The 18,583-nt window shown below is 33.7% G+C and overlaps 1 protein-coding gene across 2 annotated transcripts; it reads right to left on the bottom strand.

Annotated features, from left to right (window-relative positions):
• Positions 1-1,554: 1,554 nt before the first annotated feature.
• LOC128214071 (uncharacterized) lies at positions 1,555-18,563 on the bottom strand. 2 transcript variants are annotated; one of them, XM_052920323.1, is made up of 2 exons: positions 18,428-18,563; positions 1,555-8,265 (listed from the first exon to the last, which is right to left on the bottom strand). In XM_052920323.1, exon 2 carries the CDS (start codon positions 8,137-8,139, stop codon positions 4,072-4,074), a length of 4,068 nt encoding a protein of 1,355 aa, XP_052776283.1. In that variant the 5' UTR covers positions 8,140-8,265; positions 18,428-18,563; the 3' UTR covers positions 1,555-4,071. The 2 variants fall into 2 exon arrangements, with proteins under 2 accessions (XP_052776283.1, XP_052776284.1); XM_052920324.1 differs by lacking the exon at positions 18,428-18,563 and adding an exon at positions 17,481-17,871.
• Positions 18,564-18,583: the final 20 nt, after the last annotated feature.

Raw genomic sequence — 18,583 nt, 5'->3', positions numbered from 1 at the left:
TTTTCTCAACTGACCAAGGAGTGATAGCTCTTGCTTCACATACATTTGTTAATGCATGTGTTATGCAACTATATTCTATACTCAGTTTCATGTAAATAGCTTGAATGCTTTAACCTTCAACTGGGATCCAATAGTTTTGACCTTAAATAGGGTTCCAGTAGCATTGACCTTAAATAGGGATCCAGGCAATTTGAACTAAAACACAGATCCAGTAGTCTAGATCTATAACTGAGATCTAGTAGCTTTGACCTTGATTAAGTATCCATTAGTACCTTTGAATTCTGACTGGGATCCAGTAGCTTTGACCTTAAACACTGGATCCAGTAGCTTGGACCAGATAAATATGGATCCAGTAGCTTTGACCATTGAAAACAGATCCAGTAACTTTGACCTTGAACATTGACCAAGTAGCTTTGACCTTGAACACAAATCCAGTAGCTTTGACCTTTATCTGGGACCCAGTAGATTTAATCTTTTACATGGATCCATTAGCTTTGACCTTTAACTGAAACTGAGATCCAGTAGCTTTGATTCGAAAGATGGATCCAGCAGCTTTGACCTTGAACACAAATCCAGTAGCTTTAACCTTAAAAATTGATCCAGTAGCTTTGCCCTAGAACGAAAATTAAGTAGCTTTCACTTTAAATATGGATCCAGTTGCTTTGACCCTTGAAAACAAATCCAGTAACTTTGACCTTGACCATGGATCCAGTAGCTTAACCTTCATCACAAATCCAGTAGCTATAACCTTTATCTGGGATCTGGTTACTATATTTTTAAGATAGATCCAGTAGCTTTGACCTTATACACAAATCCAGTAGCTTTGACCTTAAAAATTGGATCCAGTAGCCTTGACCCTTGAAAACAGATCCAGTAGTTTTGATCTTGAATATGGATCAAGCAGCTTTGACCTTGAACACATATCCAGTAGCTTTGACCTTTAACTGGGATTCAGTAACTTTGATTTTCAAGATGGATCCAGTAGCTTTGACCCTAATCACAAATCCAGTAGCTTTTACCTTTACCTCGGATTCTGAAGCTTTGACTTTAAAGATGGATCCAATAGCTTTGACATTGAACACAGATCCAGTAGCGTTGACCTTAAAAACGGATACAATAGCTTTGACCCTTGAAACAGATCCAGTAGCTTTGACCTTGAACATGGATCCAGTAGCTTTGACATTAAACAGAGATCAAGTAGCTTTGACCTCAAAGGTGGATCCAATAGCTTTGTCCTTTAACTCAGATCCAATAGCTTTGTCCTTTAACTCAGATCCAATAGCTTTGACCTTTAACTTGGATCCAATAGCTTTAACCTTTAACTCAGGTCCAGAAGCTTTATGACTTTAAACAGGGATTAGCAGGTCTAAAGAAAGCATGATTCATTGTCACAGTTTTCTTTACAGTACACCAAATATTTTGTAAAAGTTAGCACTCACATTTATCACTGTTGAGTGCTTTTTGTACTGAAGGAAACAAAATTGTGACATAAAAATGCTCTCCTTGCAAATGTTTAAATGGGATTAATTAATAAGACCAAAGACAAAGTTGTAAATTTCAACAAAGTGACATTTATGTAAAATATATTAATTGTAATTATAAATCAAAATAAAACAATCCATGTCAAATCACACAGGGAAAAGGTCGAGAAATAAAAAAAGAAAATGCTGCGTAATATACATCAATAATTAAATAGCTAAATTAACAGAGCACAGCATTTTACTTTTTTTCTTTTTCGACAAAAATAAAATTTACACACATGCACACAAGTTGAATTGAACACATAGTGAAAAAATGCAAATTGGATAAAGTATACACTTGTATTTTTAACAGTTAAAATCAAGAAAGTTAAATACCAGAATATAGGTATATTGATTGGAACACAAACGGCTTTTTTAAATAAAGGAAGCATCATTTCAAAATCAATGGCCGAAAAAAATAAGATTTTATAACATTAAGGCCTTTAACCTGTGTATAACAATAAGCACTACTTTGAATGTGAAAATACCAAAATCAAATCAACAAGCCCACTAAACATTTTTTTCTATTTTAAAAAAATAAATGAAAATAATGTTGAAAAACTGCTTTTATTTAAAATGTAACCTATTTTCATCAACAACATATTCTGTATTGAAATTTTATTGGCATTTACAAAAAATAAATGGCATGTTCTTCTAAACCAAAATAATAATTTGCTGATGAGAAACAAAAACCTGGTTAGTTAACTTTTACTTTTGAATTCGACTAATTGATTTTCATATCGAGGTACATGTATATTCAAAACTAAGTTAAGTCTATATCCTAAACACAAAACCGTACTCTCCGATGATTTCTCAGATGAGTATCGTCTTTGTTGCTCCATTTATAAATAACTACGCAAAACAACACAATTTAATAATTACTCAAAACAACAGCAATACTTAAGATATTATCCCCTATAAATAACGACCGTGTATGTGTTTCAAACATCAAAATTCAAACTCAAATCTGATAAGAGATTAATGCAAATGGAAAAACCTCCTAAAAAAATTTGAAATGGAATTGAAAAATGGATATGAGGCAAAGATTCTGAGATTTTCAATGGAACAATGGAAACAGAATGGGTAACGGATGAGTTGAAGCATTTCAAGTTGATAAAAGTTAAAAATAACACATTCAAAGAACATAAATGGAATTATTCTTGGAAAAATAGCTGCACAAAATGCATATCCTGACTGGAGCAACACACCTTTAACTGTCAGTTAATTCAATATTGCTTCAAACATATATTCAAAGAAAATATGAATACTTCAAAAGGCATATTACAGGGTGTTAAAGAGTTTGCGAATATTTATCACAAAAAGTTGGAATTCAGAACAACACTTAGAACGGAGTTGTATTACAAAACATCCAACAATTTGAAATGGACAATACACATCACTATATAATCAGAGCCAAAATCTAAACATATTAACCTTTTTATGATGTCTGAGAAAAATTGACAGTCAAAAGCCATTTTCATGCCATAAAAAAGTCTGGTTCCTGATCAATAAATGGTCTTCAATTCAGTTATAATAACTTCACAGAAATTTGAGAGCCAAAAACTTCTGAAATATGAACAATTTTCTTGAATGTAGATATTGGTCAATAAACTAAACGACTATGATAATGGTTATTTTAAGGACTGCTCCATTACATTACCAGTTTCTTACATATAATAGGAAAATTTGTCTCTCTTGGGGGGAATTTATGGGAGATTAAATGTAAATATAATGTAAATTATACATCATTTTAGTTTCAATGTAACTTGAGTGGCATAAAGCAGGAGTTTTTCCAAGTGATGTACACTTACTGATCATAGGGAGGCGTGTATATAGACTATATACAGACATTTACAAGTAGCATATTGCTCTATAACAATGTAATCTTATACGCCATAGTCAAATAATACTGATCAATTTCAACATTGTAAGTTGGTAATATTTATGCTCAGTCATACAAAATTGCAGTGTTATTTTTACAAAAGTACACAATATTCAATATTAATCCGTCTTAACTCTTTTGAATAATAATACTTTTAAAATACCAATTATTTTCATTGAATAACTCACCTTACATTCAAAAATATTACCTTGAAAATCAGGTATCAATAGACACAACAGTCAATATACATTCAAACAAAACATCTCTAATTAGCATATAAATAAACAGTGTACATGTACATGTAATTCAAAATCGCTTATTTGACAAGGAATCAATTTGGCAATGGAAAATAACTTAGGACACCCCAAACCATAGTTTTAGGCAGTATGAATCAATAAATATTACGCATAATATGTTTACTACTTGCTACTATTAAACAATAAAATGACAAATATACATTAACTTCAAGAACGATACAGTCAAAAATTGTCTTTAAAGCAAATATATTAACATAATAAACTGAACAATGTCAACAACAATATGAAAGATTGCACATAGTGTATAAGTAGGGAACATGCATGCCGACCACTGCAAACATCTCCCTGTTAAATATCATTGTCTGAGATTCGCCTTCCCACTGACCATTGCACTTTTGTCCACTACAGGCCATCACTGTCCATCCACGGGAGTGACCATGAAGGAAACCGAGGTTGAATCTTTCAGTTTCTTTAGAACGGGCATTTCCACAATGGAGGTCACAAACACACCATCACCATTGCACTGTTTAATCTGGAAAGTCTGCATCGTGTAATCATCACATCCATTCAGAGCCTCTGCATGAATGTTTAGAGAGGCATGATTGTTTTTCCCTGAAGTGTTGTGCTCCTCGAACATACCAGGTTGGCTGTTTACCTTCTTAGCAACCTGACAGCGCATCACGTGGCGTTGGAACTGCTTGCGGAATCGGGTGCTGAAACTGCACCTCGAGCACTTGTGTCGGACATTACTGCGATGGTTGTTAACACGGAAGCTGTGACCCCGAATGTGATCCTTTCTGATGTGCTGGTGACATTGCAGTGGTGTCGGGAATGACTGGCTGCAAGTTGTGCAGCGATACTGCTTCTGTGGACTCTCATTCATTGAATAGTCTCCATGGACCTTCATCATGTGAAGGCGTAGGATGCGGCTCTTTCTGAACAATTTTCGGCAAGATTTGCATTGAAGCTTTCTTGTGTTATGATCAATACCATGAACCAACCTTTCATGGGAGAGAATGTTTGACAACCATTTGCTGCTGTGGTTGCATACAGAACAATTGTATGATTTCTGCTTCACGGAAAAGGTGAAACGCGGCTTAAGGCCATACTTTTTAACAGTCCCTGAGAATTGGCCTCGAGATTCATAGTCATTGCCTGGCTGTGTAGAACCCTCTGTTTTAATTGTCACTTGAGCATTATGCTCTTGGATCATATGTAACTGCATGGACATTTCGCTTGGGAATACAATGCTGCAAACAGAACAGGTGCGTAGTTCGAGTGGTGCATAGCGTCCGCCAAGATTGAAGGCTTTCTCCATCGTAGGTGAGAGAGCTGTAAGACCAGCGTGATCTTTAAGAATGTGTTGTTTAAGCCATTTTGAGCTCTTGAACTTTCGACTGCAGAGGTGGCAAGTTTCAGTCTCATTGTTGTTTCCATAGCGATCAATTTCTGCTCTCATTTTCAGGTTGAGAGCCTCAGGAAAATGCATTGGGCCGTCATCAATCCTGTTGGTAAAAAGCTTGGAGTTTTCCAGGTTCAATTTTGGGCTCTGCAGTCCCTTGTCATGGGTTGCATCCATTGGGAAGGAAGAGTTACTGGCAGTTTCTATATCTGAGGTATTAGGAGACATGTTCTGACTAGCACATGGAGATAGATCTTCTGGCAGGATACCATGTTTGTTGATCTTGTGGGTGCGTAGGAAATACTTATTACAGAGTTCTTTACTGCACAGCTCACATGTTACACGCGCAGAGTTTTGAGGCTCCTTCAGCTTTCCCACACTACCTGGACCACTTTTGGATCGCCCACCGAAACTGTTGCCAAGGAAACCAGAGCTTGAGGACAGGTTCATGGGTTTGGCCTGTCCATAAGGTTGCATGCTAGACATGGACATAAAGCTGGTCGGTAGAAGTGGTGTGGACAGAGCAAGGTGCGGAGCCATCATCGACGACGCCATTGATGATGCCATAGACGATGCCATCGATGACATCATTGATGGAACTGATGGCATAGGGTAAGATTTCTCCTGGCTTTCAGTTTTCGGCGGGATACCGTGAATGTTCTGTTTGTGTGTCCGCAGGAAATATTTGCTGCAGAACTCCTTTTTGCAGATTTCACAGTAAGCTTCTGGGTCCATTCCCATCTTAACAAGCTCATCATTTGATGGTCGTTCAACAGACTGATTTGGATTGTCAAGTGAGGTGGTTGAATTTGGTCGGGATAGGTTTAGATCTTTTGGCTCAGGTTTCAGATTGAACGTACGCGCAAAGCTGTTGAAGTCCATCCTGCTTCCTGCAGATGGGCTGAAATCTAGCTTCGGCAGCATAGGACGTTCACTCTGTTGCATGGTCGTTCCAGGCTTCGGTGATCTGTCTTGAGATTGTATATCAATCCCATGCACTTTCATCTTATGCACTTTAAGGAAATACTTATTGCAAAGTTCCTTATTACAAATTTCACATGTTACACGATCAGCTAGTTTCGCCGCAACCATACTGCCAAACATTGTGGAGAAGCCAGATGCCTCAGTGTTTCGCTCCATTGCAGATATCTCTTCAGCTATTTTTGCACTAACATGCTTGGGGAGTTCACCATTGTGCAGACGGAATGCCTCTTCTGCAAGCTCTGCCTCATTGAAGGGCTCGTTGATCATTCCGTGGGCCTGAATACGATGAATCCTGTATGCGTACTTGCTGGCGAACTCCTGGCTACACAGATTGCAGTGAGTGAGGAACTCTGACGGCTGAGACACAGGGGTTGTTGCAGCTTTAGGACTAGAATCTGGCTTATTGCCTTCATAATTATTGTCTTTTGCACGTTCTTTATCACTTGAACGATTAGGTTCTGAGGTAATTGCGGTTGAATCACTAGACTTTGTAGGCAAACTCATGTTCATGGCACCAGCCATGGACGGAGGCATCAGTGGCTCGTCAGTGTAGATACCATGCTTGTTAGCCTTGTGTATCTTTAGGAAATATTTATTGCAGAACTCTTTTCGGCAGATGTCACAGAATGTCTCTTCACCAAGAACACCCATCCCTCTGAGGATATCACTGGTGATCTGACCATCAGGACTCATGAGGCCCATTCTACGTAGAGCATCATTGGGGCTTGCTCCATCTGGGATGGGAATACCGATGTTTCTGAGAGCCTCTGCAGAGATGCCTCCTGATGGGGAGGCTGAGGTAGCAGATGAGGAAGAGCCTGGAGAAAATGACTTGGAATCACTCATTGAGGAAGCTGGCATGGCAGCACTTCCGGAATATTGAAGTGGAGAGTTCAGCTGGAGGTGAGGAGGTCTCGGTGGCATCGGGCCGTGCATCCCCCCTGGGAACAGCATCGGCGGCAAGAATGGGTTCAGCACCATGACACCAGGCATGTTTGGCAAGCCAGGCAAGTTGGCAAGAGAATGAGGTATAAGGGGAGAGTCTGATGTGACAGGAGTTGCTGGAAGCTTGATTTCTGAGTTTGGGGGTCGGCCACCACGTTTACCCAACATAGGCGTATCGGGTGGAGCAATACCATGGACATCATTCTTGTGCTTTTTGAGGTAGTACTTATTGCAGAAGTGCTTTTGGCAGATCTCACAGAAGTCCTCCATATCCTGGCCTGTTTTCTTGTCTCCATTCTCTGAGCCAGCAGTTGAGGAAGTGTCAGACTTTGGCTTAGTTGGCGTCATCAATGGTGATGGGGCTGGGCTTGGCTTCACTTGGGTCTGGCTTAGCGACTGCGACATCGGTGGAGACTGACGAGGTGGCGACGCCGGTAGTATGCTTGGGGGCGTAAGCTGAGGCGTAGGAGGCTTTGGGGGAATCCCATTAGGCTTCAGTGGAGGTAGCTGATAGTCCATGTTAAGTTTGAAGGGCAAATTAGAGTAGTCCTGAGGTAGTACCATGCTTGGTGGAAGTGGGTTGACACTCGGAGCAAATGGCGATGAACTGTTCTCATATATGCCATGCTTGTTAGCTTTATGTGTTTTCAGAAAGTACTTGTTACAAAATTCTTTGTCACACAGCTCACAATAAGCATCAGGATGAAAAATTCCTGACCTGTCCTTGGGCTTTTCACCATCGCCCTTCACATCATATTCACCATCAACCATATCATTACCATTCTTATCAATGTTATTTTCCCCCTCCATTACACTATTATTGTGCCCATTGGGCACGAACACGTTCTTCATAGAGAACTCACTGGCCAGTCTGTGGTATGCAGTGGGAAATGCTGACTCACGCATGGCAAGATTCATAGGACTAGACATTTCACGATTGTCTTTGTTTTCACCAAATCGCTCCAGAGATTCACCAAACTTATTTTCCTTCTCGTGTTCGACGTCACTCGACTCAATGCTGTCACCGTTCACTAGTTCTTCCTCAGGCTGGGCTTGAGGAGCCAATGGCATTTCAGAGTCATCACTGTATGATACCCGTATTGGTTTACTTTGTTTGCGTCTGGAGGATTTCATAGACATCAAATCCATGTTTGAATGTCATAAAAGTGTTTAGTACAAGCAGTCAATCGTTTTTGTTGCTATGACAAATGTAGAATTCTTTTGCGTTGAGGAGAAGCGTTGGTTCAACTCACATGACCGTTTGATTCTTCTCACCTGAAAATAGACAAAGAACAATTTTAAATATCTTTTTCTTATTAGTTAAACATGTTTGTTTTATACCCATCAAATGAAATCTCTATACCAGTATTTTCAATTAATTTAAATAGCAATTAGAGGTGGAAAACATCTTTATGATAACAGAATGAACAGAATTAATAGTTACACAGTCTAAGGATGATGAAACAATTACATCCATAAACCCATAATGTTAATATCTTAATTTAATTACTAAAACAATCTCAATAGCTGAAGCCGATATATCCTAAATTTGATAAAATCCTATCAATTAACTGATACTTGTTTAATGTCCGAGTGTTAAAAAAAAGTCATTTTTAAAACATTCCACAAAATTTGAACTTTTAACACACTTTAACATTTATTTAATAACTCCACCTTATACTTTTACACATTTTGATATCAACAGGAGTTCACTCCATCAAATTTACATTTTTATCAAGATACATCAATGTGAAATAAAACTTTAATGTATTTTTTAAACAGGATTCAGGTGAGTAGTTGACCAAGATGACTGATGAAAATGAAAAGGCCCTATATTTTATTTAGATGAATGTTTTTTATGAAGTTAGAAGCAATTAAATGACGACCACTCTGGAAATTTTACAAACTTCAAAGAAATTAGCATTTTTGTCCTGTTTTAAACCAAATGAAGTCGAATAAATTCGAGAAAAAAAAACAGACATCAAAGTCTTGCCAGCAGCAAAATGTCTGAAATGATTCATAAATATTTGATACATTTGAAAAAAAAGGAATCCAATAGTTGCTAGTAAAATTAAGTTCTGTTTTTTTCCCCTGGATATTGTCCAAGCCAAGAACTAACTATTGATTATAAAATCATCGAACAATTTATTCTCTGTTTACAGATAGGAGTTGTTTTTGTTGTTGTTTTTCCGAGAAGATAATATCTATAAGTTGTCAGGGTGATTTTTTGTCAATCTATACATATCATTTAAATTCAATCTGAGTTTAATTCACAAATTTACATTTTGAATCCTGATGCAGCTCTAGTTTGCATATATTATGTACTGTCTATCTTGATTTAAATTGCTGATTATTCGTTGAAAGTATAACTTGAAAAATTCATGTACTTCATATTATTCTTTTCAAATGAACAGAATCCAATAATTTCTAATTTAAATATGAATTAAAAATTACATTACGTGATCTTTAAGAATGCTCATGTAGGTTTAAAAAAATCTAAAACATTTGCACTCTGTAAAAATTGCATTTCGAAATGCAAACATATAATAGATAGTTTCAAATAAGAAAACTGAAAAAGGCAAATATTTAAATAGTTTACGTTGTTTGTTATCACTCTATAACAAAAAAACAGCCACATTTTTTAATTATAAAATAAAATCTGAGAAAAAAATATTTATCCAATCTCGACTTAAACAACAATAAAAACAAAACAAAAACAGAAAAAAATCATACCATAAGGCACAGAAGACAACTATTCCTTTCAAACTGATAGTCAGTACTTAACCCTGGGAGTGTTATCATAAACTTCAGTAGGTACTTACACATACATCATAAAAATAATGTACCGAAATAAAATATCAAATTTTAAACATCTACAAAGAACTTAACTGTTAAATGTCAAAGTTGTAACCATGGAGATATTTTCATTAACACTGAGAGTAACTGCTTGTCACATAATTAGATATTTCCTGTCCAGTTTAAATGAAATGTCCAGATGTTGCAGTCATATGTCAGCGCAACTCTGCGAATATTACCCCATTCAGTGTCAAATCAGTTGAAATCCCAGTTACAGTGTCAAGTCCATTCCCTGGTATATCAGTTTACAAAAAATGTATAAAACAAAAAAATACTTACATAAATTGTTAATTTCCACAAAAAAGCTTTAAAGTAAGATTTTTCACAGAAATTGTTTCCCACAAAAATCAATTGCATATAGTGGCCAGGATTTTCTATAATATATTGGAAAGAATTCTAACAGCATCAATAACTCCCAGTTAGATGGAAACATGCCCAGTATTGAATTTTAATTGACCATTGCCATGGTAACAGACTGACCAAGAAAGATTAGCAAATTTGAGAGCATTTCTCATTACTGGCGGAATTAAGTTTTATCAACATCAGAAATCAGGGATGGAATTATACACAGAAATATACAAATATGATCTGATAGATGGAAATCAATATGGAGAATTGCATAATCAAGATTTTGATGAAAGATAATGTAAAAATAATCCTAGAACATCAGATTTCTGGTGCTTACATGTCATGAGGAGAGATCAATACTTCCATTAGTCTTCATGTATGAATCACACTTTGGTTAATCACTTTATGTTTTCAATTAAGTATTTTGCCCCGTAATATTTAGTAGTTCCGATAAAAAAACATCGACATACAGAGCGGCATCTTTTAACAAATATCTCACCTATCATGTAATGTGAGGTAAAAATGTGTTGTCAGTTAAACATACCTTATATAAATATTAAATTCCAAAACAATTACGCACTCTTAAAACTGCGCAACTTATCCGTGGAGGTTGAAAATGATAAATCATGTTTACAAAAGCTATTTCAATGTGCTTTAATTAGCATTAATGATGGTCGACAATCAATAATTTTTCCAATAGTATCCACACGGAGTTGGTCAATTTAAAATAACTGATAATAGATGCCATTAAGACAGCTTAAATTAAAATCACCAGTTTTGGCAGTTTTTTCGACCATCTTTAAATGGTGCGAAGCCATAACAAAGCTCGGCCCTGCCTGTGTCATTAGATAAAAGGCACATGGTCAATATCCGCAAATGGACGGCACACGCCTTTGTTTGGAAGGCAAAATTTTAATCCGTCTCTCGATGGCTGAGAGACTGCATATGTTTTTGTTTTCATTGTCCAAAGTTTAAAAATTAAACAGAACTTTGACAGATCTCTGAATTCAATTTGATTTTAAATTTGATAAAAGATAATTAATCAATAGTCAATTTCACTTTTCCAGCACAAACTTGATTCCAGATAATGAGGGGAAACAAAACAAAATTATCCTTTCAGACACCAAGCAATGGCCACTGGACAATAATCCATTTGCATTTAAAAAAATCAATTCTCTCCAATTCATTAAACTAGCAATATATTACCCGAAAAAGATTTAATTGAAAAAGAAAATTAAATTCTTCATCAGATTTTAATATGGTGGAGTTTTGTGCAAAAAATTAAAAGCTTAATAGGATAATATATAATTGTCAAAATTAAGCAAGTGAAATACTAATATAAAAAAGAAACAATTTAAATTTTAATACTTTTGCTAAAAGCTTATATTTAAAAATAATTCAAATTTCAAACAATTAATTTAAGTCACCTTTCTGTGTTTTATGGCCAATTTTATTGGATTCAAATTTGACTTGCTAATCCCAAACCATGAAAATTCATCTTGTTTTTCATTGAGGTTTGGATTTCAGATTTAAATTCAAGAATGACAAGACTAGACCAAATTTAAATAAAAAAAACTTGAATAACTGGTTTCAAAATTCAAATGTCTCCGAAAAAAATTAAAGTATCAGATATATTTCATCTACCAAAATTTAAATTTAAACCTATATGACAAATATCAGGTTACAAAGTAAATGTTAATACAAGGAAAAATACGTAGTTTGGATAATAATTTTTAGATGTTATTTGTTGTAATATTTCCATACAAATTCTTGGAAAACCTACACAAATCTTTGTTTTATATTCTGGTGGGTTGTATTTGTTTTAAATTACCAAAAGTCAGGGCTTCCAGATCAAGCATTATAGTCAGTAATTAATGTCATATGGTGGTACCACAAGATGTTAGGTACTTCGTACTTCATAAGCAAATAAAGTTTGGATCCACTTTCGTAACTCTGCTGATATATAAATTTTGATTCAAGTTACTGCAACAATCAAATAAAATGATAACACTGTTTGAAGTTTCCAAGAACACAATTAGGCCCGCAGTAAGCACCCGAAACAAATGACAATTTTTACACATCAACCATACATGTTTTAGTGCTCCTAACATTTTTTTTATGCCAAGAAAACACTTACATGACATAATCAATGAGAATAAATTCTGCTTTGTTCAACCAAATCTTATAATAACAGATAACGGTATCATAAGAAGGCTGACCCTTTCTTTGTATTAACTGCTAATGCAATGTTAAAATCTTGTTTGTTTTTTATTACAAGGTTCACTTTTATTTCTTATTATAGAAATGCTTACCACTGGAGAAAAGAATCCAAGTTAAAATCCATATATTACAGTGGTATGTCTCCTCTCCCTCAGGGACAAATAGTCAAATGTTCTACCAATGTGCAGTTTTTAACATTGAGAAACAATGTATGCAAATTACAATCATAAAACCATTTTGGGGAATATTGATCTCAATTGTGAGAATTTTAACAAGTTTAACGCGTTTGCAACTTTTTTCTTTATTTAAAATGAACCCCCGACAGATGTGCACATTTTTGCGATGCAAAATCTTGTGCCACAAATTATAAAGGCTTTTGAAATCCAGTGCAACTGTTTTAGAAAAGAAATGTGCAAATTGCTAAGATTTTTAAGTTTGGCAGGATGCAAAAAACATCATTTAGTCGTTTTTCTTTCACTAGATTCCCATCAAATTCTCAAAATCTCTTTTTTATGCAACCTTATTATCTGGTGCTGCACATTTTTGACAAAAGAATTGCAACAAAATTAGGTTAGAAAAAGTCATCTGACACCTTTTTTGATTAATCTTAATACTAGAGGACAAACTTTACGTTTTTAGCTAGTGAGATTTTTATTAGCGACTGCGAAGTTAAAAAAAGCACTAAAAACGCCAAACAAACAGTTCAAATTTGGAACTTTATAAACATAAAAACAGATACACGACCAAATATGTTTTACGACATAAAAAAGAATCTGTGCTGTGTCAAAAAATTAGATTTGGTAATTTTGAAATGAAATTAGAGGTTTTTACACTCATAAATTTCTAACTACTATTCCTGTCAGAAACAACAGTAAATAACAGAAAAACAAATACCTAGTTTTCTTCCCCATAAAAAAGAGATCATAAATAATTCAGCCTTACCTGTAAGGCTTCTATCTCCTCAGAAATAATACACTAGAAATGAAATAATTCATTATTCATCTTTAACAGATGGCCTGTATCAATATGTATACTTAGTAGATGGTCAGTCCAAATTCTTTGAAACATTCTATAATATGAGAGGCCTCTAAGGGGGGTGGGTCATAAATGTGTAGATATTATTGATAATGTAATTGCCCATCTGCTGTTAATTATCAAAAATATCTTACTTTGAACCAACTGTGTATCATATTTTTATAAGCTCCAACTAAAATTTTAAATGACCATAAGGATTAGAATTGACAATTCTGCCTTAGGTGTTAGAAGAAAATTTTGTATTGTTCTGATTTTATCATTTTAAAAACACAGATATATAATGGTTGTTATCATGGCCTTTACAAATTGATACCAAGTTTAAACTTAATTTGACGTGTTTTGTATTAAAAAGCTTAAGGATTATTACTGGGCTGAAAATGTAAATATAATGGAATGGCTATGTTATTCTTTCTATTTAAATTCAAATAATACAAAACTTGGATTTGTTAAATTAAACTATGCAGTTAAATCTTGTAATAACAACAAGTAGAATAACAGGATAAAACTTACAAAAACATTATTTTGATTTAAAAATTGTGTAATATATTTATGAAAATATTACTTATATCTTTTAGAAAAGGCAGTAAATGAAGAAATTTGCTTTTATATAAAACCTGTGAAAATAATTGAATTTCAAATCCATCAAAAATGAAAGAATAATATAAGTGAATAATCTCCATGTTTTGATTGAACATTAAGTTACTTAAAAAAAACATAAACTTTAAATCTTTACCTTTGAACTTGACTCATCTATTAAAAGCTGACTTTAGAAAGAACTTAATTGTTTGATATCCAATGATCAATTTTAATGAAATCAGTACGTAAAGTTTAAGATAAAATACATCAAACTCTATAAAGTACTATGGGCCTAATTAGTTATAACACATGTCAACTTTTCTAGCATCTGGTTATCAGTACTTGAATTAATCTGATTGTGTAAGACTCTGAACTGTTGGTTCTAAATGATGGAAAGCAACCATCTTAAGACATAATACAGGACAGTGATGAGAATCAATAAATCAATGTGCACAATGATAATCATTCACTTCTGGCCACCCATCCTCAACCAACAGCCCTCATACACCATCAAACAGTTATCAATGGATTTTTTTAGAAAACTGATTTGTGTTAATGATTATTTTTCTGCAAAACTTGTGTTACCATGGTGATTCTCAAATTTCACACCATATACTTTTGATGATCCTCCTCTGATAGAGAGAATACTGACCAGGGGCCTGATTGGCCAGCCAGTTGGCTCATCAGTCATTACTGACCGCTATCTAAATTGCATAACCCTTTCAACACAAGCATATGGTTTCCATTGTGATCACAATTATTACAATTATTAATAATGAAACCCAGGCTGCAGTGCCAAAACTTTTTGCTTTGCTTGTATTGTTACCAGCCACCAATTTCACTTACCGTACAATGAAATAAGATACATTCTTTTTGTAGTTATTACCTCAACTTTATCATACACAGGGCCTGCTAATAACATTTTACAACCATAGGATTGCTTCTTTTACGTAACATATATAAAGATACTTTGTATCTTACATATTTTCTACAATGTTTTACTTAAATAATTACGTAATTAATATCAGGGTATGTTTTTCACTCCTATTCAGTTTTTAAAGCAATACTAAAACCCAATAATCAGGCTTAATTTTTTTTTTTCGTAGATTTTTAACAAAATACAACATACATTAAAGTAGTAAGTATTTAAAACACTTTTGTAAATTTAAATATATTAATGTCGGAAATAACAACACTGATGTAACATAACTGTCCCGTGAAATAATCAGATACCAAATTACACAACTTCTTTTTGCACAGGAATGTATTTAAAAGATTGAATAAGTAGATTAATTAAAACCTTAAAAAGCCTTGATGTAATTCAATTTCACTGGAAGAAAATGTTGACACTGGAATTTAAACTAATTTGCTTTTAAACTAAAAACAAATGTGGTGTCAGAAAGGTTTCCACACTAAAAAAATAAACTAATCATTTTAAATCAAAGACACCTGACTGTTTTTTTATGATTCATGATACAGACGTTTTCATGGTTAATAAATACAGCACTTGTAATAACCGTACATGAAATGACAAAGTTAATTTATTTCAAAACAGTAATAAATGTTTTTAGAAAAATAAAATAAAAAACAAACTTCAACAAGCCTCCAACTTCTTTGTGCAATCACGTTTAAAACAATTCAACATCACTTTGTTGTTGCGACAAACAGAAACAGAATTTGTTTTGTATATAAATATGATAAAAAAATGAAAATAAATTCAAAATTTTGTAGCATATGGAACATAAAGCAGGCATTTGAAAGTAAACATTCCAAACTTGACGGAGGACATTGGCATGAGGTACAGGGGCATTTTATGGGAGCTGCTTCTCATTAATATCTTGCTTCCAGACACTTCAAAATCTTTACATCCCAAGAAAAGACGCCTTTGTGTAAACATTTGAACCAAAATCTATAATTAATTTCATATCTCAGAATTTTTGACATTTGAACCATTTACTTAGCAGCATTTTTAAAGGATTTTATTTTTAATTCTCAGAGAAAAAAACAACAAATAATGAAATGAAGATGATTGGTCTAGTCATATTTCTTGCTTTGATTAAGTGAATACACTATAAGAAAATACAGATACATTAAAAAGACATCTACTTAACATGTTCCATATTTTGTCAAAGACACCAAGTTACCTCCCTTCATGTGCTTCTATATCGCCCTACTGTAATTATCTCCCTTACTATATTTCCCAGAATTATTTTTCTTTCTATTTTTTTCCACTTTTCTTTCCTAATTGGACAAAGTAATCATTAAATCCTTAAAAGTTTATTTGTATGCCTACTGATATTTTTTTCGGCAACTTTAATTCAGAAACAATGTGTTTTTTTTCTAAATATTAGCTTTTTTAAACATCAAAGAAATTGAATTTAAGATCTTTAAGCAAGTGAATGTGATTATTCAAAAAAGATAAATTTCAAAGGTTTCTATGTTAGTTTTTACTAGAAACAAAACACTTGTATTACAATGACAAAAGAGAAACTAGATACTTCAAAGAGAAAATAATACCACATAATATCCTGGCCTCTAGAAATTGTTTGAAGATCTAAAACATAGATTCAAAATAATGTTTTAAACCGAAAACCTGCATCTAAAACTGTAACTGATTTAAATAATGGGTAATTCAATCCATTTATTAAAATAAAACTTGCCTTTTACAGTTAAGCCTTCATATATATCACTTCAATTTCAGTCACACAAAACAAGAGGTGCATGTCCAATTGTCCACAACTTTCCGTAAAACGTAATATTTGACAACTATATTTTTCGCAACTGTCGTCCAGTAGAAAGACAAGTACTTAATGCTTCAACAGTCAGCCAGCTACTGGTCCTTCAAATAATATGCCTTGAATGACAAGACGCGATTGTTTACAGCTTTTGACAATCAGCATGTATAAAATGACCTCTCGAAAAGTTCAATTAACATAAAAAATTTGGTCTCTGATGATGAATGTGTAGTGACCAGGATCAATCATAGATGACAGCCATGTATTGTTTTAATGTCCAACTGTATACTCAAACTTTTGTTAGCTTATGCATGACAGCTCAATTCATTCAAATGCTGTTAAACATCAGTAAACTTAGATCAGATTTTCCAAATGTGACCAAAATCTCATCTTAGAAGTATGCAGTTTCAATTAATTAATAAATTTAGATGTTACAAAGTTACAAGATACCAACTCTCTTACTCATTGGTAAATTATAATTAATTACTTAATTAATTAAAATCAAGATACCCACAAAAATTAGTTTGATGTATCACATATTGACAGAAAATTTTAAAATTCCTTCAATCTGATTTACATTCTTTTTCCATGACAACAGCGGGTGACACTTAATATGTAAGCACATGTTTATCTATATATTCATAATTGTTTAAACTCCTTTGAAATGAAATTTAATTTTAAATTTGACTTTTAATAATTATTCAAAATAAATAGATTTACCTTCGGTACAATAGCGTTACATCATTCACTTTGAAATCACAGTAGTTCAGTTCCAAGTGTATAAATGGGTGCTCAATAAGTATGGTGCCAAAAATTATAGTTCCAAGCGTCAGTACACATCAGTTACTACTGATTGTCTTAGAGTTTATCAGAGCACTGTGAATATATCCAGAGTTTTCAAGGTTGTGGTGGCAGTGGTAGCAGCAGTAGGTAACAAATAGCTAGTCTCTGCATATAGACCAGATGTTTTAATCCCCCAGATGGCCTGCATACATTAAATATAATTAAATCTGCTAGGCTCCACCCACTGACATCACACATTCAATTCAACTGACCACTCAAAAGTTCTATTGCAAGTGCTAAGCATTTTCAATAACTTCTGACATTACATGTGTGCTCCATTACAAGCCTGGGTTTAAATATTCAGAGAAAATGATTTAAACAACAGCTTGAAGAAATATGTTGTAGACTAGGAAATCAACATGCTATATGAGATGATATTGAGATATTGAATATTTTTAATCCAATCACTGTGTAGCCTGCTGACCAACACCAGCTATCCAATAATTTAGCATCCATATAAATATTGGAAACCAGGCATCTGTCCAAGAAACTTCAAACCATTAACTTGTTTTGTTCTTGTGTCTTTTTCTCCATTTTGTTCAGTTGAATTTTATTAATAATTTATGAAGGTATTTTTTTCTTACAAATAATCAAAAGAATTGAAGTATAATTATTTTTCCCAGTGCTCTTTGTCCTAATATTTACATTTTCTTAAATTTTATACATGTAATAATTGTGAAGATATACAAGACACACAAATATTTTTGTGCATAAAATTAAAGGTTTAAATTAAAATGAAAAATACATGTTCTTAATTTTTTCAATATGATATTATAAAGATTATCTTTTAACATTTTACAAGATCAACATTTTGTGATACATACTTCAAACGGATATTCCAATATTATTATCCCCACGCAAATATAAAACTTTAAAAATCATCCTTAACGCAAAAAAGATAGGTACAGCTCATCCACAGTTTAAGTTTATAAATGAACTAAATGTACTTTTTGCGGTCCGTCAGCCTCACAGCTAAACCG

The sequence above is a fragment of the Mya arenaria genome, chromosome 13, assembly GCF_026914265.1.
Source record: "Mya arenaria isolate MELC-2E11 chromosome 13, ASM2691426v1".
Taxonomy (NCBI): Eukaryota; Metazoa; Mollusca; class Bivalvia; order Myida; family Myidae; genus Mya; species Mya arenaria.
Note: the sequence above shows the minus strand (reverse complement) of the source record. Positions and strands in the feature narration are given on the sequence as shown.

Coding starts and splice junctions, on each gene's coding strand:
- LOC128214071 (XM_052920323.1), bottom strand. CDS start 8,139: ATGGATTTGATGTCTATGAAATCCTCCAGACGCAAACAAAGTAAACCA.